Below are 23,743 nucleotides of genomic sequence, written 5' to 3'. Positions count from 1 at the left end.
GGAAGGAACCATAGTTGCTCAGAATCGCAAGAAGACAATACCATCACTGACTGTCCTATCTGCTCAAGTATTGCAAAGTAATATCTATCCAAAAGCGGCACTGAATGCTTCTTATGCTCAGTGGACTTTCCAGAGAGTAAAGGAAGAATGGCAAAAGGATTCTCAAATTCAGCATGGCATGGTCATACCAGAAGTTGATGCTACAAAACGTATTGACTGGTTTTACATTCCGGAATATTCACAAACAAGACAGCAACTGGAGGTAAAGAAGATTGATACCCATCATCTACTCACAAGACTTAGATCTGCTATTTGCAAGGGAAATCTGGGGAAATCATCCAGGTCGCATTTCATTGAAGTTGAAAATAGTGGCAAGACAGCATTGAAGCCTGGCATGATGGAGCAACAGCTGAATATGCGGTCGTCAGACTATGCAAGAATAACATTCTCACAGGGTGTACAGATGGAACTTGAAGAAAGGGGATATCAGGACTCCGCAAATTATGCAAATATGTAAGTGTACAGATTATTTTGTTTTAAATTTAAAAGGGAATGTGAACTTATCAAGTAGTGTTCTCTCATTTTCATACTTTGATCTGCCTCAAACTTGTTATCTTGGACAAAATTACATATATACTCCTCACAAAAAGTTAAGCAACACAAATTTGTAGTCTCATTACATTTTCATTTATTGAAATTTCAAATCATGGAATGATGCAATAGAAAGGTTAAATATGTATACACACGATTAACAAAATGAAATGAAATGGTATTGAGCAATAATAGACTTACAAGTCATCAAAAGCATGTACCCGCGAAACAGTCGTGCAAAATGTGCTGCATTGATGGAGCAAAATGTTAACATTAAGGTTAGAGTCAGTTTTGGACAGTGAAGCAGTGTTCAGTAACGCGTGTGACCACCATGAGCACAAATGCAAGCTTCTGCACGTCTTTGCATTGACCAAATGAGCCTTTAAAGTTGCTGTTGTGGAATGTTCTGCCATTCTCTGTAACGCCTGCTCAAGGTCATCCAGAGTCTGGGGGTGCACATGGAGACCGTAAACACGACTTCCAATAATGTCCCAAGCATGTTCAATGGGATTAAGATCAAGTGACCTTGCAGGCCAGTCCATATGTGTGATGTTGTTGATCTAAACAACATCGTTAACAACTCATTCTCGGCCATTATCATCCATGGACGGGCATTATCACCCATTAAAATGAAGTTAGGACCCGCTTGTTGTGCCAGAGGAATGATTACAGGTAGGTTTACAATGATCAGGGTGCATGTGTGAAGAGTGGTGCACATTCATCCCACACATTTTGCATGTTGTTTCTGAATGTGGTTGTGTTCGGGTTATGTTGTCAATGTTATCAGATAAATTAATTTGACAGTCACTAAAGGTTATGTATTCTTGAATATTTACCTTTCAGTAACATGTCGGCAAAAATTGCTATCGAAATTGATAAAGATATTACACTGAAAATACTTGTTGCTTATTTTTTTGTGAGGAGTATATTTAAATTTTCATGCTACTATAATGATATTGTGAGATGGTGTATCATGATTTTGAGATTTGAGGGTTATTTTATTATTTTTGTACTGAGATTTTTTTATGATTTTATATAGGTAATATGTGACCCTTAGTCCATGAAGATAAGCCAAATGACATATCATTCAATACATGTACAATATTCTTCCAGGTGAGAGAGTGGTTTGAATCCTGTGACGAGCCTGGGATATCCGCTGTAGAGAGGTGTCGTATGAAACTTCAGTAAGTTACTGAGTAATTTTCTATGTACAATTGAATCTTGTAGTCACTTTATATGGTACTTAAAAACGATGCATAAAAAGTGCATTAAGCATGGATGGAGAATTTAATAGGCATTATAGCACATCTCTTAACATATAATGTTGTGTGAGAACACTGTTTGGATTTATAATTTACAGTTCTAATATTATCTAGTTATAGTTTTCAATAACCGTTTTCAGATATTCATTAATATTGATTACTTCAGGTACCGAGACTACTTGTTGTCATTGGTCGACTTCTCCCCGGTCCCCCCCTCGAGGATGGCACATTATGGGATATTCGACTTCCTTATGGGAGTCAACAGTGGCTGCTATAGATACAGACTTCATGATGTATGCCATCACTTGTAGAAGAACCTATAACAATAGGGCGCTTGGGAGCCAACCATGTGAAAGCCTGTATTCATGTCTGGCAACCATGCCCGGAGCCAAGAATGGAGTTCCGAGCTGTGTTGCAACTTGGAGGTGAACATGGCAAAGATATGTGGAGAGTGCATTGTAAGACACGATCCAACTAGGTAAGAAACCATATATTGAATAAAATCGACTAAAATATCTGTTCTACATTTCAGAAAGTGCACTTTTCTGAATAAATAATGTCTAAATATGGAAATTTGTGAATTTAGTATCTAAGAGTAAAATGTTTCAAATAATAAATAATAGATCATTTAAAATCAATGAGCTTAAAGCTCATGTTTAATAGCCGAGCATATAATCAGATTTAGAGTATAAGTGTAATATTTTGTTCATTACAATTTTCCTTAATCATATTCAGAGGCTTCTCGGCACGACTGTCTAGTGCTCCAGTTTACCCCCAGCAGCTGTTGGAGAGAGATGTTGGTCCCCTTCCACCACCCCAAGATCCACCTGCATTCTTCCATCAGATAAGAATTCAGGTAATGTATTCAAGTACACTGCTATCATCATAAAACCTTCATAACATCATTGATATCAACATATGACGCTGTAACTGTAATGTAATGATGCAGTGTTTGGCACATTTTGGTTTGAAGCCGAGAGATTCTACAAATCTTTCACCGCAGGATTTCTTCTTACAATAATACTAGCCACAATGATATAATAGAAATGCTCTTGAAAGCAGTGTTAAACACTATATCACATCACATGTTTAATGTACATGTATGGTTGTTTTATGAAGTGTGAATCTCAACACTGTCTTGATTTCATTTTGACTTTGTCATTTTTATTGTAGAACCACTTGTTCGATTCATGGGATAGGAGGAGACTGGCAAGAAAGGAACCAAAAGGATTAACCGCACCACATGAGCCAGGAAGAGGGGCTGTGGGTGTGCGACATTACCATAAAGTGAATGAATGCAAACTTAATCCACTGATTAGGACAGGGATTTCTGTTTCAAGTCCAAATCAGGCGACCTCTTCAGACCTCCACGAACAAAGACGGACATATATTTGTACCTCAATTTAAGCTTTATTTTTGTACAAACAGGAATGTGCTGAGTTATTCAAAACATGATCAATATTTCTATTTAATTACAATGTCCAGTAACATTATCATGGTAATTGGAATCAAAATATGCATTCATACATTATTCATTGTAACAGATTAGAATGATATGTTAATACCCTTCGAGCATGAAGTTGATATGTAACAATTGGCATAGATTACTTTTCATCGACATTTGAGTTAAAATATTGTTCACAAAAGTAATATAGCTTTGTGGTCAGAATGAATGTATGTATATATATATATATATATATATATATATATGTATATTGTGTTGGGTAAAACTCATCTTGTACAATTGTTAATAAACATAAATATATTGACTTTCACATCTTGTATATTTCTCTTTCTCTTACAGTGTGCGAAGTGTTCACTTGCATTAGTATGGGTTAATTTCTAACGAGGTAATGGGATTGCATTGCATTGAATAGTTTGAGGTACATGGAAATCAAGAAAATTAGATCTATTTCTACTGCACAAACAGTAAAAAAATCATCTTCTTAGAAACATGCATCCTAAATCTACAATCTACAACCTACTTCAAAATTATTTGAATATCTGAGAGAAATGAAATAAATGTAAAAACAGTTTCAGTTATAAAATGAGAGACATGGTTTTGGCACATTCATCAACAATATTTGAGATCTTTGTAGTTATGAGGTGGAAGGTATTAGGAATAAATATGAAATGTACTTTGTTTTGGTTTAAGCACCAACAAGTGGACAAATACAGAAGCTGCCATTAAGAAAGTCATGCCATGGCAGGTTCACATGTTAAATCTCCAAACAAATAATCCACTATCCTACTAAACAAAGTGCTAATACAACTACAGATATCACATGATAAAATAAAACATTTTGACTGGCAGTCATACTTTCATACTTTCAGTCATCAATAATCTAGATCCTACATGTCAACATACTTTCAGTGTTATCAATAATCTAGATCCTACATGTCAACATACTTTCAGTCCTCAATAATATGGATCCTCCATGTAAACATACTTTCAGTCAAAATAATCTGGATCCTCCATGTAAACATACTTTCAGTCATCAATAATCTAGATCCTCCATGTAAACATACTTTCAGTCATCAATAATCTAGATCCTACATGTCAACATACTTTCAGTCTCAATAATCTAGATCCACCATGTAAACATACTTTCAGTCCTCAATAATCTAGATCCTCCATGTAAACATACATTCAGTCTCAATAATCTAGATCCTCCATGTAAACATACTTTCAGTCATCAATAATCTAGATCCTCCATGTAAACATACTTTCAGTCATCAATAATCTAGATCCTCCATGTAAATATACTTTCAGTCATCAATAATCTAGATCCTCCGTGTAAACATACTTTCAGTCATCAATAATCTAGATCCTCCATGTAAACAAACTTTCAGTCATCAATAATCTAGATCCTCCATGTAAATATACTTTCAGTCATCAATAATCTAGATCCTCCGTGTAAACATACTTTCAGTCATCAATAATCTAGATCCTCCATGTAAATATACTTTCAGTCATCAATAATCTAGATCCTCCATGTAAACATACTTTCAGTCATCAATAATCTAGATCCTCCATGTAAACATACTTTCAGTCATCAATAATCTGGATCCTCCATGTAAACATACTTTCAGTCATCAATAATCTAGATCATCCATGTAAACATACTTTCAGTCATCAATAATCTAGATCCTCCATGTAAACATACTTTCAGTCATCAATAATCTAGATCCTCCATGTAAACATACTTTCAGTCATCAATAATCTAGATCCTCCATGTAAACATACTTTCAGTCATCAATAATCTAGATCCTCCATGTAAACATACTTTCAGTCATCAATAATCTAGATCCTCCGTGTAAACATACTTTCAGTCATCAATAATCTAGATCCTCCATGTAAACATACTTTCAGTCTCAATAATCTAGATCCTCCATGTAAACATACTTTCAGTCATCAATAATCTAGATCCTCCGTGTAAACATACTTTCAGTCATCAATAATCTAGATCCTCCATGTAAACATACGTTCAGTCATCAATAATCTAGATCCTCCATGTAAACATACTTTCAGTCATCAATAATCTAGATCCTCCATGTAAACATACTTTCAGTCATCAATAATCTAGATCCTCCATGTAAACATACTTTCAGTCATCAATAATCTAGATCCTCCATGTAAACATACTTTCAGTCATCAATAATCTAGATCATCCATGTAAACATATTTTCAGTCATCAATAATCTAGATCCTCCATGTAAACATACTTTCAGTCATCAATAATCTAGATCCTCCACGTAAACATACTTTCAGTCATTAATAATCTAGATCCTCCGTGTAAACATTCTTTCAGTCATCAATAATCTAGATCCTCCATGTAAACATACTTTCAGTCATCAATAATCTAGATCCTCCATGTAAACATACTTTCAGTCATCAATAATCTAGATCCCCCATGTAAACATACTTTCAGTCATCAATAATCTAGATCCTCCATGTAAACATACTTTCAGTCATCAATAATCTAGATCCCCCATGTAAACATACTTTTAGTCATCAATAATCTAGATCCTCCATGTAAACATTCTTTCAGTCATCAATAATCTAGATCCTACATGTAAACATACTTTCAGTCATCAATAATCTAGATCCTCCATGTAAACATACTTATACAATGTATATTGAAAATTGTCTTTCAACATGAGATCTTAATGTGGATGAAATTATGAAAACATAGAGAATGCTAAGAATCACAGTTGAGATTGATACAGTTGCAGCTTGTTTTTACTTGTAGGTCCTCCCATTCTTTGTTCATTTTGGGTACATTGCACTTGACATTAGAGATGTGCCTCTTCAAGTTGTACTTGTCTTTGAAGGAATGCCCACAGTTGTCACAAATAAATGCTCTTGACCTACAATGTACTTTTGTGACATGTCTCTTCACACAGGAGCACCATCTGCTCTGGTACTGACACTGGTCACATTGGTACATGTCAGGGTTCACCTGATGTACAGAACCATGTACCTTTAACTGAAATTTGGTTGCAAACTGTTTGTCACACAGTTCACAAATAAATTCTTTATCATGTGTTTTCATGTGACTCCTCAAAGCCTGATTGGAATTGAAGAATTTATCACATTCTGTACATTCGTGCACTTCCTCAGAATGAGATTTCACGTGCTGTCGCATGCCTCTGTAGCTGCTCAACACTTTGAAACAGGTTTTGCAGCGACAAAGACCCTTCTGCTTATGTAACTTGGCTCTATGTTCCTTCAATAACTCTATATTGAAGAAGGACATGTTACACAATTCACAGCTGATATTAAAATCAAGTTCATGTTTCCTTCTCTGATGAGATCGCAATGTCGCCCGATTTTTTAACTTCTTTTTACACGGCATACATTCAAACGTTGGAATTTCTGGAAGGTTCAGAAATATCTGAAAAAAACCCTCCTTTAATGACTTCATAAAAGTAAGATGAAACTTAAAGATCTTCGTCTGACAACTTGACAATACATATGGTGTGAAGGAGTGTTATACAAACACAAACTAGCAAAATTATGTCTGATGAAACAGATGAACTCACACACTCACACACACACACACACACACACACACACACACACACACACACACACACACACACACACACACACACACACACACACACACACACACACACACACACACCACACTTCCACCATGTCAATTGACATTACTGAATACTTGTGCAATATAAGTACAAGATGTAATCCATTGGGACATTTAGACACTGAAATGACTTTAAATGATAAAGCTTACCACAGTTTTCCAGATTTGGAATTTGTGAAGCTGGCGTCTCGGGGACAAACATACTTGATGCAGAGGCATCTCTCTGAAAAAAATCAGTTGAATATATGAAATATAAGTCATTGAAATTTACAAAAAAAAAGATAAACCAATTGAAAGCATTGAATTTTAACCAATTATGTACAGTAAAATGACCAAAGTTTTTGTAATCCTGTAGACTAAATAGATCATATTGCATTAAAAAAGGATACATGACTAAAAATTCTTTTTACCTGAGAAGTAGATAGTGTTTCAGGCATAAGTGCTTCCTGAGAATTGGAAGGCGTTTCAGGGACAACTGGACCGTCAAACAAGATGGGCGAGAGGATTGAGACGTCTTCCTCAGAAATCTGTGAATACAAGTTTGAGAAATAACAAAATGCAATTTGGGAAGTCAAAGTGAAAATGATCACCTACATACGCAATTCACTGATAATGAAGACGTTTTGGCAACTTTTTCAATCACTAAAATATCTTTACGTTGAAATTGTGAGGCCATGAGTCTTTATTTACAAAACTGAAGAGAAACATCAGCACGACATGTCAACAAAAAACCGCCTTCGGTCGAACGAGGGACCACATTGTGCGGAATCGCAAGCCTAACACGGAGAAGTATGAACATAGATTTGAAGCTTACTACAATAGGGTGTTTATGCGCTACATCCCGATATAAGTTTTTCAAGATTACACTCATAGTGACGAAAAACAATACTTACCTGAGGCTTTTCTTCTTCCCGCGCCGCCATGTTTCGTGACTGAAAGTGACGCTGCAAGGCGAAGAATGTCGATGACTGACGATTTGCATGCCGTTTCGGGATGCTATGACTGCCGTTTCGAAGGCTCGGCGACCGTTCTCGGCCACTCTTGTAGCAGATACATGAGTTTGGTTTCCATTTCAAACGATTAGTTAGCAATTACAGAGGCGTTAGTTTCGGTTTTAGAGGATATTGTTGCAATTTTGGAAGTTAATTTTCCTATTTTGGTATATGTGGTCTGTTTTGGTGTATATGAGTTCAGTTTTGATGATTTGTTCACCGTTTGTATGGTAGGCCTGCACCGGAACAAATTGAAATGGCAGTGCAAATTCAATGACGGTATAAATACAATGGCAATCTGCACCAGTAGTCAGGCTTTCAAAACAGGCCTAGGCTGAGGATCCTGTGAGAAAATTGATCTTCATACAGCTGCTGCAACCAGTCCCCATGTAATGCGAGATGACCAAGACAAGACTGCTCTATTGTGTGTCCTTAATCAACAGAGAATGTCAGATACGTTTCATGGGGTTTGTTTTGACAGAAATCACAATCGTAAACTGCATGCCTCGTGTTACAGTCCTTTCTGGTGAGAAATGCACAGCTGCCCATTCCAGATGGTCGACGTAATCTTCATTATGTGCAATGATCTAACATACGTAAATATTTTGGAACTCAAGAACTGGTGGAAAACCACTTGGTTCGATGTTTGAGTGTGAAATTCGGTGGAAAACGATAATATTGGTAATTTTAGAATGCCAGATCTGGGGGTGAAAGTAATTGGGTCACTAATACTTTTCTAAAGAACAGTAACAACGTGGGCTTCTTGTCATTCTTCTTTATATGATGACATTGCAGACATATTGTCTTCATACTAAAATCATTTTCGTCACGGCCACTTTGCTAGATGCAGATATTTTTTCGAACACTTAAACTACTTGTGTATATGAAATCATACACACATTGTTGCTGTTACTTTTCATATGAAAGTGGGTGGTGCTTCATGTACTTTCGACACAATTTGTAAGATTCATAGAATGGATTTGGAAAACTATTTCCATCCAACAATGTTGTGGCTGGCTTGATTGCTGACAAATAATTGGTCATGAGCAAATTTAAGGTATTTGTCGCAAGATGAAAAAATATTTAAATATTTTACTGTTATCTGCTTAGTTTGTTACAAACATGTTTAATATTCCTACATATCACATCATCAGCAAAGAATAGTCACATATCTCTTATTTTGTGTGTGACAAATATTCTACTAAGAGAAAGGTAGACTCCAATATACTCCAATACATTCTATCTATCGCCTACAGTATTTGAGCTATATCAATAGGTATCCACCAATACCTAACTAAGCCCAATCTATCCTCTTGTAGGCTCAGGCTATCCACACTATTTTATGTCTATCTCCTAATACACTTCACATTATCACCTACTACGCACGATCCCCAACGCCCATGTCACTTCAACGCTCCATCTATCCTATTATACTCCACCTAACAGCCCCTAATCCCAATCTTTCCACCCGACGTCTCACTCACCCGTCCTTTCCATCCTACATCTGTCCCTATTATTTGTGTGGTGGCGTGTGGTCCTGTGAACAGAGCTCAGGTCACGAATCAGTTGAAGTTAAGCAACGTCGAGCTCCGACAGTCCTTGAAAGGGTGACCGTGTTTGGCAGCTTGACCCCTGAGAGTTTCTAGGACTTCAGTCCTGCCCCACAACGAAGCACATGTGATCACACCTTAGGCAAGAGAGTTTGTTCCAAATTGCCTCTGTTCACCCAGCAGAAAATGGGTACCCGGTTGGATAAAGTCATGTGACTTCAACAGGCAGCTTGGGTTATCCAGGGTAATAAGAATCAGATTCTGATTAAGCGCCGGGAGCAATCACTTAGTTTTTGGAGACTGTGCACTATAGAAGATGACTTATTATTATTATGCGCCACCTAACAGCCCCTAATCCCAATCTTTCCACCCGACGTCTCACCCGTTTCTTCCACGCTACATCCACCCCATGAACACACATGCTACCGCGGCTTCCACTAAAATGGAATTTGGGACAACTGGTGGACTTTGTGTACCCCTCTGAAAAGTGTAAATTGGCACGGCTCCCACTGCCGAAAGCTATGAACACACATGCCATTTAGACTGTGGTCAGATGTAACATGTGTTGTGTTTGGGATTACAATTACTCAGTAAAGTACAGGTTGTAGTACTTTATTGGTCTGAGGCCCATCCGGAATTCGAACCCATACTCTCAGAGTCATCCACCTAATCACCAGCACACAAAGTCAACCGTCTAACCCACGCAACTCTACCACGGCTTCCACAATAACGGTGTTGGACAACTGGTGGTCTAGACCACGGACTTTGTGTAACGCTCTAATAAGTGTAAAACATATCTACTCATCATCTACCACGTTCCATCTATTCCCTACTACGCTCCTTTCATACCCTAACTCTATCATCCCCTACGCTCCATCCATCTCCTACCTCTATCATCCCCTACGCTACATCTGTCTCCTACCTCTATCATCCCCTACGCTACATCCATACCCTACCTCTATCATCCCCTACGCTCCATCCATCTCCTACCTCTATAATCCCCTACGCTCCATCCATACCCTACCTCTATCATCCCCTACGCTCCATCTATCCCCTACCTCTATCATCCCCTACGCTGCATCCATACCCTACCTCTATCATCCCATACGCTCCATCCATACCCTACCTCTATAATCCCCTACGCTCCATCCATCTCCTACCTCTATCATCCCCTACGCTCCATCCATCTCCTACCTCTATCATCCCCTACGCTACATCTGTCTCCTACCTCTATCATCCTCTACGCTGCATCCATACCCTACCTCTATCATCCCCTACGCTCCATCCATCTCCTACCTCTATCATCCCCTACGCTGCATCCATCCCCTACCTCTATCATCCCCTACATATACCATCTACTATGCTTCATCTATTATATACGTCGCTCCATTTGTTCCCCGCTACCGTCTATGTATCCCATACTATGCTGTATATCCCTTACTGCACTGTGTCTCTTCCCTATAATCTCCACTTATCACCTTCTACAAGGAGCTATGAAAACGTTTGAACCTAAAATACTTCTGATGTGTGCATGATGAAAATACCTGTATGATATTGAAGAATGGTTTATATCTTTCACATAAACGTTATAAAGTTGTTGGTCCTCGAGGGCCACCCGGCTAAGCACATTGACAGCAGTACGAGTATTGAGTCCCATGGTGTACTCGTTTTACTGTCAATCGCTCTTCTAGGTGCTACTCGTACTGCTGTCAGTCGCTCTTCAATGTGTTTCGCCGGATGGCCCTCGAGGACCAAAACTCAAGCTTATCCATTTTTGCCGTTTCAATAGGGGTACATGTGACTATATGACCGGAAACTAGCGTCATGTGCATGTCAATATTACGTTTACGTGAATGCTATTAGCCATTCTTCAATACCATACAGTTATTTTTATCATGCACATATCAGAAGTATTTTAGGCTCAAAACGTTTTGAAAGCCCTTCGCATCACCGACACATTTCAGCACTGTTGAGACGTTAACATAAGAATACTTGAGTCGCCACGAAGACAGGTACATTCTCACCCGTTTTCACGAGAGTTTCAATCGTCATTTAATAAACTTTCAGGACCCACAAAAAGTGGGGAAGGGTGTGTCGGGGTTTGGGGTCCTGGGGTGGTGTGTGTGGGGAGGGGGTTAGTGGATCCTTCACCTGACCTCTGTATCTGCCTATGAGGTGTCCATCCCAACACAATCAGGAACCGCTAATGCCATGACGAGATACGGCCATGTCGTCCCGCCATACGACCTGACCTGTCACGTAAAACATGGTGCCGATATCATAATCTGTCGACCTCCGCTGTGGTAGAGGACTATTGGTTTTACAGACGAGTCGATTCCAGATTTCACTTTTTTCTCCGTAGTGACGGATGTCAGCGTGTCTTGGAGCTTTGTGCTCCTTTTGTCATTGAGAGGAATCACTTTCGGGTTGGTTTCGTGATGAGCTTTGGTGGGAAATGTGTAAGTCAGAGACGTTAAGAGTGCTCGTCAGAGAATCACATTAGTTGTTGTTTCGTCAACCTAATCGCCCAAGAATGACATCTCAGCAGTGTGATACTATCCTCGCACAGCTATTGTTGCTATCGCTTTTCGACAATAGCACAATGTCCAAGTATTGCCTTGGTCTACAAATTCACCGGATCTATGCCTTTGGATCATGGATGGAAGGAAATGGAGCTAAGCATATGTTATACATCAGCCAGATAATGAGCATGATTTGGCTGCAGAACAGCAGGAAATATGGTTTTCCATGTCCATTTGATAAACCATGCGTCAGCTGGGCACTACTGTTCTCGCTTCTCAATGTTGACATACCCATTCTAGAGTTGTGACATTGTTGCTTGACCTCTGCCCCATAGTTTAAACCATGACGTCATTAAACATGCTGTTGTGCCATCTTCCTGTGGCCTCAATATTCACACCATGGAAACACTATTTTATGATATTTTAAATTTATATGAAAATTGTTGACATTGCACCGTTTCTTTTTGTGGCTAATATTAATAGCCACTGTGTACATGTCACATCGCACATCTATCAACACAACGTAAGGTGACCTCACGATTAACCGATGTGTTTGGTTCACACAAAGTAAATCTGAGTCATCCGTTTTTATTGTTGCCAGTGTGTCGCAACATCCCGGAAAAGTACGTGCTTAGTCACTGTGGGATCCACTGTGGGATTGCACCACAACAAAGAACTCATCCAGCCGAGAATAACGTGTAACGCTATCTTCTTCATGGTGTATCGTGTTGAGTTTTGCTCAGGCCGGCTGTGATCAGCAAAATTCCATGAAAAACCCCATGTTCGGTGGAAATATGACCCTTGAACAATTGACAGAAAGTAAAAGACGATGACGGTACACATGACCGACGCATTTTCCTATGTCTCACAACCTTTCCTAGTCAGATGCTTCGAAACACATTGTATATGCTCCTGAAAAGTTGTTCTACCATGACAATAGCTCAACTGTGTTAAGGTGTCCTTGCCCTTGGGAAAGGACATGATGTTGTACAGCAGTCGAAGGAAAGATTCAACAATAAGATGGTTTAAACGCTCAATGTCATTGCGTATATTTACATAAACTACTGAAGTGTCTGACATTAAATGAATTATCCAACTGATGTTGAACTATCCGATTGACACGGCTATTTCATGGGGAGGAAATGAATAATTCCAGCTGCCACTGATTAGAAGCTTTTAAGTTATCATGATGATCGATTTACATTATTATTCATGTTACATACTTTTATGAAAGAGTGTAAAAATGTTTATTCTTTTGTTTAAATTCCCTGTCAGAAGATTATGGAATTTAATTTGACAGAGGAAAAACGTCAAACACATGAGGAAAAAAGCCCATCTGGAGAGAATGTTGTATATGTATCATGTATGTGTCCTGCTTTACTAACATGTCCCAAGAAACCCATCTTGATAATGGTCCGTTGGTCCATTCCTTGTCCACTGGACTCCATTCCATTCCACACTAGACCTATATTCCCAAACTACATACTCCTATCGCATACCGTTCCTAGACCCATTCCACCTCAAAACTACCTGGTCCAATTACACACACCACACTAGATCCTTTTCCATCCGGGCCATTCACTTCCTCGTACACATTCCACTAGACCCTTCCTTCCAAACTACCCATTCCACCCATTCCACACACCACACTAGACCATTCCACCTTCCATTCCATGGGCCATCCATTCCATTCCTTCCATTCCACTTCCATTCCATTCCACTGGGCCATTTCCACCCCTTCAGACCTTCCATTCCCCTCCATTCCATTCCTTCCTGGGTCTTCCTCCGTTCCATTCCGGGCCCATTCCACCTCCATTCCTGGTCCACTGTTCCTCCGTCCACCTCCATTGGATCCATTCCATTCCTTCCATTCCTGGATCCATCCTTCCATTCCTTTCCACCATTCCTTTCCTTCCATCCATTCCTGGGCCATTCCTCCCTTCCTTGTCATTCATTCCGTTCCTTCCATTCCGCCGGATTTTGTCCACTCCGGGCCATTCCATTCCTTCCATTCCGGATCCATTCCTGTGGTCAGCCTCCGTCCTTCCTCCGGACTCCTCGGGCCATCGGGCCATTCCTTCGTTCCTGGTTCCATTCCGTTGTCCAGGGCCATGCCATTCCGGTCCGTTGTCCGTTCTTCCGTTATTTTCCGTTATCCGTTATTCTCGGGTCGTGTTATCGGGATCCGTTATCGTTGGATCGGTCTGGATCGTTGGATTCTGGTTATGGTCCTGTTATCCTTCCGTTCCATTCTTCCATTATGGATCCGTTATTTTCCTCGGGCTATTCCATGCGTTATCCTGGATCGTTATCGGTTATTCGTTCGTTCGTTACGTCGTGGATCGTTCGTTATTCTGGATCCATTCCTTTTATCATTCCTCTCCTTCCTTCCTTCCATCCATTCCTGGATCATTCCACCCCTTCCTTCCATTCCATTCCATTCCCTTCCATTCCATTCCATTCCTCCACCTTCCATTCCATTCCATTCCCCCGGGGTCTACTTCCATTCCTGGACCCTCCATTCCATTCCATTCCTTCCTTTCCTCTTTCCTATTCCTCCAGACCATTCCATTCCATTCCATTCCACTGTCCATCCACTGGGCCAGACCATTCCTTCCTTCCTTCCATTCCATTCCTTCCTTCGGGATCCATTCCTTCCTGGGTCCTTCCATTCCATTCCGGACCATTCCATCCGGTCCTTCCATTCCTTCCTTCCATTCCTGGACCACCTCGTCCATTCCGGTCTTTTCCTGTCCGTTCTTTTCCGTTGTCCTTCCACCTCCATTCCATTCATTTTCCTGGTTGTCCATTCCGTTGGTCCTTCCTGGGCTGGGACCTCCGTTCCTCCGCCACTGGACCCTGGGGCCACCTCCATTTCCGTTACGGGTCCGTTCCATTCCTGGGATCCGGGTCCGTTCCTGGGTCCTCGTCTTCCTCCGTTGTCCTGGATCGTCGTTGGTCGGGTCACCTCCGGGTCGTTCGGATATCCGTTCGTTCCGGGCCGTTACCGGTTGGTCCGTTACCTGGGACCTCCGTTTGTCCACTGAATATTTCCGTTCGTTATGGATTCCACTGGGTCCTTCATGCCTCCGTTACTGGACTATCCGGATCCATTTTCATGCCACGTTCGTCTTCACCACGCGATTCCGGATTATCGTTCTTCCGATGCCGTTGGTTATCCGGGTCCGTTCTGGATATCCGTTTGTTCGGGCAGGTGCCATGGATATCCGTTATCCGCTGGGTCCTGGGTTCCATATTTCCGTTACCTGGATACGTTATTTCCGTTCGTGCGTCTGGTTATCCGGGTCCGTTCCGTTCGGTTCGTATTTTGGATCCGTTGGTCTCCGTCCGCTGGATTTGTCCGTTTTCTGGATCGTCGGTCCGTTACGGTTCGTTCATGCCGTTCCGTTATCCGTTGGCGTCGTGGGCGTCGGTTCGTCTTCGTTATTGGTTGGTCGGTAAGATCGGGTCGTGTTCGGTCGTTCGTCGGTGGGTGGGATCCGTTAGTTTCGGTCCGTTTCGGTCGTTCCTTTTTTATGTTACATATCTGTGAACAATAAACGATTGTAGCTGTTAGCAAATAAAATTCATGCACCACCGTATATGATATGCGTGAATGGGGCGCTGTCTATGCACTGAGAACAGAATCGCTTGCTCGCTGAGCCGTAAATGAAGACACATGTGACAGCTGTGATTGGATGAAATAGTTTGTTAAAAGCACCTCCATCCAGTCATTTAAACTGACCACCATTTTAAGTATTTAATGCTGTCATGTGTATCACTTATGCTTATATGTGTACAGATATGTTCAAGTAGGTGACAGTTTGTGCGGACCTGAGGGGTTGATGTGTTTAGCTTCCTGTGTGTGGCTTCCTGTGCTTGCAAAGTTAGCCGGTTCAAGTTGACCAGAAATTGTTTCATTGTAATTTAAAGGTCAGACTGTAATCATGTGTTCATGGAATGTTCGTTAATAATTTTCAGCGTGGTGGCGAATGTAGTGTCACAAATGGTCAGCTTCCGTTGTTTAAAGGTCAGACTGTAATCATGTATACATGGAATGGTTGTTGATAATGTTCAATGTGATGGCACACAGCCTATAATGAATGTATGCTGACAAGTGGTCAGCTTCCGGTATGTAGGGAGAGAAGTGTCTGACCGGAATTAAAGACAGGAAATAGTAAGCAGTTGAGGACTGATGGTCACTAAATATCTCAAGTAGGGTGCCAAGTGGTTGTACAGTGATGAAATGATTTAGCATTTGTCATATATATTACTGAATAAGAAAACAAACCTACATTTTGTTCTCCTGTAAAAATTTCCAGTGCTTTTACTCAACATTTTAAAGTTGAACTTTACTCTCAAACTGCAAACATCAAAAAACCATACATGACTGCTATATATGACACTTATTTGACAACATGTGACACATAGGTTACTCACATGCCGTTAGCCGCTCTTATTCCACAGACAGTACAATGAAATACTGGTGTAAGCTTCTTGTGACTGTTTTGTGTGGGGTATGAAGAGGTTGGGACCTCCTAGTGTTAAGAATATATATTCTGTGGATTCAGTGACATAGGGAGGATTATTTATCAGTTGTAAAACAAAGATTTATACAACGAACAGATGTCTCCTGTCAATCCTACAGCAATGCATTAAGTGAGTGAGTGAGTTTAGTTTTATCTTGCACTCAGGAGGAGGAGATGCTTGTGGTGGTGGTGGTGCTTGTGGTTGTCGTGGTGCTTGTGGTGGTGCTTGTGGTGGTGGTGGTGCTTGTGGTGGTGGTGGTGGCTGCATTGCTCGTCTGTGTTGATTCCTGAGATGTCTAAGCATGGCATCCCTTCTGGAAAAATTGAAATTGCACACGGACGTGTTGTTGACTGCATGGTGGTCCTAGTCTAAATGGCAGGGAACCTGTCTACTGGCTGCCTTTATCTAAAAAGTCGTCTTCCATTTCTTCATGGGAATCTGGGAGGAACTGTTTTTTTCAGCTTTAGTTCCCCCTTTCTTCTGCATCTGAATAAGAGCCTTGGCCTGTTTGACCACTTGTTGAGAAGGAGTAACAAAATTATTCTTAGGTTGCTCTCTGGTTTCTGGTTTTTGTTTGTCTTTCTTCCACTCTGGGTCAGTTCCAAATATCGATCGGCAGACATCATGGCAGATTTTTCTCCTCCACGCATTAGAGAATGATAAGGATCTCCTTTCCCTTCAGCTTGGAGCATGTAAAATTGTGTCCATTTATCGGCATCGGGTACGAAGTGTTTGCATTGTGGATTATTCATGATGAAAACCAAAACGGGAGCGACTTGAGGTGATGTGTCACTGTCACTGGTCCACGGCTAAATGAAGCTGGATTGCCCTTGTGGCCTGTTATATAGATATCCACAGTCTGAAAATATCTGAGATTCATAGGGACATACTGACACTGAGAAAATGAAAAAGAATGTTCTTTTCGGTTTCCCATGAGACATAAATGTCTGAGTAAAGGTTGTTTAGTTTCTCCAAGATATGATGAATCGCACAATGAGGCGTAGACCTTCCGATTATTTCTTATCTATGTCCCAGGACAATATGGATATTTCTGTTAGTCCTATCCTCCACCTTGGTCAAGATGTACTGGTACATTCAAACCCACTCTGAAGTTAAAAGGTTTGTTGTTGGGATAGAGGTGTTCACTATCTGTACTTCTGATCGTAATGTATTTATCGATATTTAGATTTAATCTTGGGGTTAGGTAACAGGTATCCCAAACTACTGCTGAGTAGTGCGGTCCACAAATTGGAGTTTCCTTTGTCCAAGGACAAATTGGCAATACACGTAATGACTACAATGTAAATAATGATGATCTGTTTCTGTTTTGGCCGCTTTTTCCCCCCAAAATGTCCACGTGTCAGATGAAGTACTCCGTATGAGAGATGCTGCTGCTTCAGTGTCTTCTATTATAAATGACTTTAAAAAGAGGTTATGTTGTGCTTTTATACTGTTTCACATCACCTTCTGGAATCCATTAATTGTATTTTTGAGACCAATGGAACCATTTCACTAACACTTCTTTTCGTTTATTTCTGGTCCTCTTTTTGACAATGTCTTGAATTCTATACTCCTAATCTGGATTTTCTACCTCTGCTTGTAGCTCTGATGAATAAAAGGGACCTTCGATAGGATCACCACCCCAATCTTTAAGCTTGTAAAAGTCGTTGCCTTGAGACCAATATCTTTCTATTATTGTAAAAATTTCACCAGACCATTTCTCTTGATATTCTCTGTCAAAAGATCTCTTCAGATGACTCACCCACCTTGAAAGTGAACTTCTTTTTACTGTGTTTCACTTTGGGGGTTTAATGAAATACTGTGAGAGTCTCACTTCATCTTCATTTTTCTCAGCCACACTAACAGGAGACTGTCCTAACATTCTATGTTTAGTATGGTTGTAACTCTTGACTACATCAGGTAAGATATCCACATATCTGTAGGTTAAGTGTTTCAACATGTATCGATACAATCTCATTTTAATGGTTTTAATCACTCTCTCAGCATAGTGTAAACAGCTGGGTTACCTTGTGCTTTTTCGAAAAGGCTTTCACCCATTGATTCTTAAATTCTGAACCCATGTCAGATTGAAAAATACCAGGCCTACGATCTTGTGTCTTCCATAACTCATTCAATGCTTTCACCACTTCTTGACCCTTTGTTGACATCAGCGGAAGTACCCACAAATAACGTGAAAATAGATCTATGATGACTAATAAATACTTCACACCATCGTTGTACTTTGCCAGTGAAACCATATCCATGAGATCTGATTGCCAGTGGCTATCAACACCTTGGACCACATACTCATTTCTTGGAAACGTTCTTCTGACTTGATGAGTCATGGTATAGGTGTCTTGTCCTTTCAACCATTTCTTAAATCGATGTAAACCAATTTTAAACTGACCCTCAGCTTTCACAGCTTCGTACAACTTCTTGGGTCCAGCATAACTACCAGTGTGTTTTGGATCATAAAAGATCCTATTCAAGTACTCTTCCCAAGGTGCCATCTCAAATACTGAAAATGATTCACATACATCATGCTATTTATACATACATAAAAACCAGTATGCAATACAAAACAAGGACATTATTTACAACAATACCCTTCTGAAGGGGTCAGACTACATTTTGATGAGCCCCTTGAGGTAATATCAGGGTACTTCCCATCAACTGTATTATGAAGTAAACATAACCCGGCTGCAGATCACTAGGGTCAACCTAAAGGTCACACACACACACCTGGGGACTCCCAAAGGAGGGTGGCGTTCAACAGTCGAGTAGGTCACACAAATGGACAGAGTCATGGCGGATTTGGGCTTCTTAACACCACGCCCCCATTACAACACATAGTTATTATAATACATATATATATATATATATATGAAATTGCCTAGAGTCCTATGCCAGAAGGCTTGGCTCATGGGCCAATCTGGTGATGTTGACCTCTGAATAATGTATATCTCCAAATTCTTGTCAAGGGTCGAACCAGTCTGGCATTAAGTTGGTGGATAAATGCAGCTATTCATGTCATATTCTCTGGAGTATACCTCCACTGTATCCCTGGTGTCAGCGTCTTGGATATCCGATGCATATTCACACCGTCCTTGTTGACACTCCATGATGGGTGGGGAGCAGGGGTGCTGATTTTTTTTCCTTTCATCTCAATCCAGCCTGAGACGTCACAAACCATTGCTTCACAACGACCAACTTCACAGCCAGCCACCGATTCATCAAAGAGGAAGAAAGGGATAACAATTGAATAGAAACATACCATCTAGTGACTCTTCACCTTCAGAGGTTCCTCTCCAAAATTCATTTGGACCTCTAGACATGGAAATGACTCTGTCCCTACTGGACAGGCGGATGAAATGGGTCGCCCATTGAGGCACCATGACGCAGTTGTCACATATACTTCAGTGGAATAGTAGAGGACTGAAAAATAATTTCAGTGAAGTTCAATTGCTGATGCAGGACTTTCAGCCACCAGCGTTATATCTCCATTAGACATATTTAAAGACTACTGATACCTTTACTGTGAGAGAGTACAACGATTATCATTCTTTTTCTCCTCCGGGAGATCGAAAACTGGAGGCGCTTTTATTTTGGTTCATCAGAGCGTCATAGATAGTACAGTCACTCTAAATACGAATCTTCAAACAATACGACGCTTCCAGAAGCATGTATTATTATGGGTGACCTCAACGGAAACAAACCACTTTCGGGAAGTGTCCATACTAATAATAAAGGCAAAATCCTTGAGGAATTCATTTCCGATAATAATTTATGCATTTTCACTGACGACTCAGCCACTTATTTACATCCAGCTACGGGAACGTATTCTTCCCTCGATCTATCACTCGCCGATTTCAACTTATATAATGAATTTGAATGGATGGCCTATGGTGACCTATGTGGGAGTGATCACTTCCCCACCATCCTCAAAAACGTCAACCCTGGTGATGATCCATCTGTATCAAGAAGGAACTTTGCCAGGGCTGATTGGTCATTATATAAGACTCTGTGTGTTGAACACTTAAAGCATGATCTTTTCAGGAACAGTTAAGATCCTATTTGTACAGTCTTTTTCGGATATGCTAAATGACATTGCTAACAAAACAATTCCTAAGACCTCTGCAATTCCACATTTTCGTAAACCATGGTTGAATAATGAATGTAAACAGGCCAGGAAATGTAGGAAAACAGCCGAAAAACATTTTCACAAACATCCTACTGTCCTTAATCTAGACAAAGTCAAAATTACTAATGCCAAGGCTAGACGTGCTTTTAAACAAAATAAGCGTCGGTTTTGGCGAAATTATATTTCCAAAAAAGATTCACGCACACCTATGTCAAAGGTGTGGAATATGATCCAAAGAATAAAGGGCCAAGGTTCCATATCTACTGTTCATCATTTGAAGGACGGTGATAATATATTAACTAATAAAAGTGGCATTGCAAATAAAGTTGGTTGAAACTCTCTCCAAGCATTCATCTTCATCAAATTATGTCCCTGAGTTTCAAAAGTATCAGAAACAACAGGGGAAGAAAATATTAAATTTTAACTCAGACAATGGTGAAGACTAAAACGAATTATTTTCGATACATGAGCTCTTGAGCAAGCTCATGATACAGCAACAAGGACTGATAATATACACTATCAGCTCTTAAAGCATTTGCCTGAATCGTGCTTAGAAATCCTTTTAGACATTTGTGATCAAACATGGACTTCAGGGAATTTCCAAACTTCATGGCGTAATGCCATTGTTGTCCGCACATACACATACACATGCATGCACGTCGTCATATGAGCGAAATATTCTCAAGTACGACGTTAAACCCAATTTCACCTCACCACACCTCACCCATTGCACACAACACACTAGACACTATACACCTCAAACTACACACTACCCATTACACACAACATGCTAGCGCTAGACACTACACACCTCAAACTACACACTACCCATTGCACACAACACACTAGACACAAAAAAAGTCGTAATCAAGTAACACCATCATGGCAAGTTGTGTAAAAATGCATAAACAAACATATTAGAAAACATAAACATGAAACAAGCTCTATGCTACTTTACAAATTCAAATACCCGCCGAAAGAGTTTTCGAAAATTCTGAATTCACAAGTAAATGATGATAATTATCAAACCCGGAAACTAGAAATATTTCATGCTTTTTTCAAATCTATAAACGATTCCTATGTTGGCGGCAATGATGATATCGAGCAAGATCCAAACCAGGGTTTATATCACAACTCTACGCTTAATAGAGATATTATATTAGAAGAAATACGTCCAGCTATCTCGCGTCTGAAGCGTAACAAATCTTTAGGCATTGGTTTAATTGAAAATGACTATTTGATTGACTAATTTTATATCCTTGGCGACTTTTACGTTTTGTATTTCAATCTTATTTTATCATCTGGCGTTATACCTGACTCAAGATTAACCGGGGTGATTGGACCAATGTAGAAGAAAAACGATGACTCTGCTGATCCGAACTCTTAGGCCCCCTTTACACAGGACGGCGACCGCTCTGCCTTCTCTCTGCGTTCTAAACTTTACCAGGACGCACAACGGTCGCCAAACCTTTGTTTCAGTGTAACTGCTCCGGCGTCCCTTGTGCCTTTCTTGTACGACCAAAGCAGCCAATTTTTGACATTTCAGTGTTGTTCTTTTAGCATCCTAGGCGTCCTCACTGCCTTCCCTCTGCCTCCCCTCTGCCTACTCTGTACTATCATATGCAAATAACGGCGTCCGTTCAGAAATGCTTCTGCGTTCTCGCCGACCGTTGTGCCTTCCTTGTGCATTCATTGGCGTTCACTCTGTCTTCTCTCTGCGATCTGTGGCATCTGTTTGGCACCATGCATACTCTAGGTATATAAGTACCTGGCTATGACATTTTATCATTAGTTTCATACGAGCAGGCTGAGTGAAATGATCGTATAATGACTTCAGTTAGCATGAACAATGAACTGCGTTTGCAAATAGCGTTTTTGCAAGGTCAACAGGCATTGTTTTTCAACCAGATAGCCATTGCCATCTTAAATAGAAGGATGAATAGACGTAGAAGAAGACGATTGAGACCCCTGTGGGTCCGCCTATGGTTGACGCAACACAGACGGTTGCAATTCGGGGACAACAACCAACTAATGCAAGAACTGCGTCTAGAAGATGAAAGGTCTTTCTACAATTATCTGAGAATGGAGCTAGCCCTTTTTGACTAACTCCTCCCTCGGGTTGGCCCAAGAATCCCCAAACAGAACACGAATTGGCGAGCGAGTTTAGAGCCTGGTCTGAAACTTGCCGTAACCCTCAGGTTCCTTGCAACTGGGGACAAATACCCAAGCCTCCAGTACCAGTATCGTGTGTCACGCGGCACGATCTCCATTTATGTGCCTGAACTTTGCAGAGCTATCAGAGATGAATATAGGAATGAAGTTGTCAAATGCCCAAGGAACTCCCAAGAGTGGAAAGCTGTTGCAGATGACTTTCAGAGACGTTGGAACTTACCCCATGCACGTGGAGCCATTGATGGGAAACATAGAGCCGTGCGTTGTCCACCAAACACAGGTAGTCTCTACCACAACTATAAGGGATTTTTCTCTCTTGTCCTTCTTGCATTAGTGGATGCTAATTATAAATTATTATGGTGTGATGTTGGTGGTGATGGAACGATGTCAGACAGCCAGATTTCAATGAATCTGAACTGAAGACCTGCCTCGAAGATGGCACAATAAACTTTTCAACTCCTGAGTCATTGCCGAATGATGACCGTGACATACCATTCTTCCTACTCGGGGATGATGCATTTGCCCTCAGAACCTACATGATGAAGACATATTCAATCAGGGCACTCACCAAGGAGCAACGGATCTTCAACTATCGTATCTCTCGTGGAAGAAGAGTAGTTGAAAATGCGTTTGGCATTGTGGCTCAGCGATTTCAAGTTCTACTTTCAACGATGAAGCTGATGCCTAATTCAGTCCAGGATGTGATTGAAGCATGCAAATGTCTTCACAATATAATGCGAGTCTGATATCCAACACTACAGAATGCTTCACGATAACCACGACCTCATACCTGGAGAATGGAGACAACAAGCAAATATGTATGATGTTGCACAAGTAGTTGGACCAAACCGAGACACACGAGGAGGAAAACA

General features: G+C 40.5%; 1 protein-coding gene across 1 annotated transcript; it reads left to right on the top strand.

The window, feature by feature from the left end:
* The first annotated feature begins 313 nt into the window (after window positions 1–313).
* LOC124259674 lies at window positions 314–3,507 on the top strand. The gene is made up of 5 exons (XM_046693854.1): window positions 314–513; window positions 1,705–1,775; window positions 2,020–2,331; window positions 2,589–2,709; window positions 3,027–3,507. Exons 3-5 carry the CDS (start codon window positions 2,219–2,221, stop codon window positions 3,258–3,260), a joined length of 468 nt encoding a protein of 155 aa, XP_046549810.1. The 5' UTR covers window positions 314–513; window positions 1,705–1,775; window positions 2,020–2,218; the 3' UTR covers window positions 3,261–3,507.
* Window positions 3,508–23,743: the final 20,236 nt, after the last annotated feature.

Source organism: Haliotis rubra, unplaced genomic scaffold (genome assembly GCF_003918875.1).
Source record: "Haliotis rubra isolate DU_JTF1 unplaced genomic scaffold, ASM391887v1 Scf1180, whole genome shotgun sequence".
NCBI classification, from domain to species: domain Eukaryota; kingdom Metazoa; phylum Mollusca; class Gastropoda; order Lepetellida; family Haliotidae; genus Haliotis; species Haliotis rubra.
This window is presented reverse-complemented; position numbering and strand designations above follow the sequence as displayed.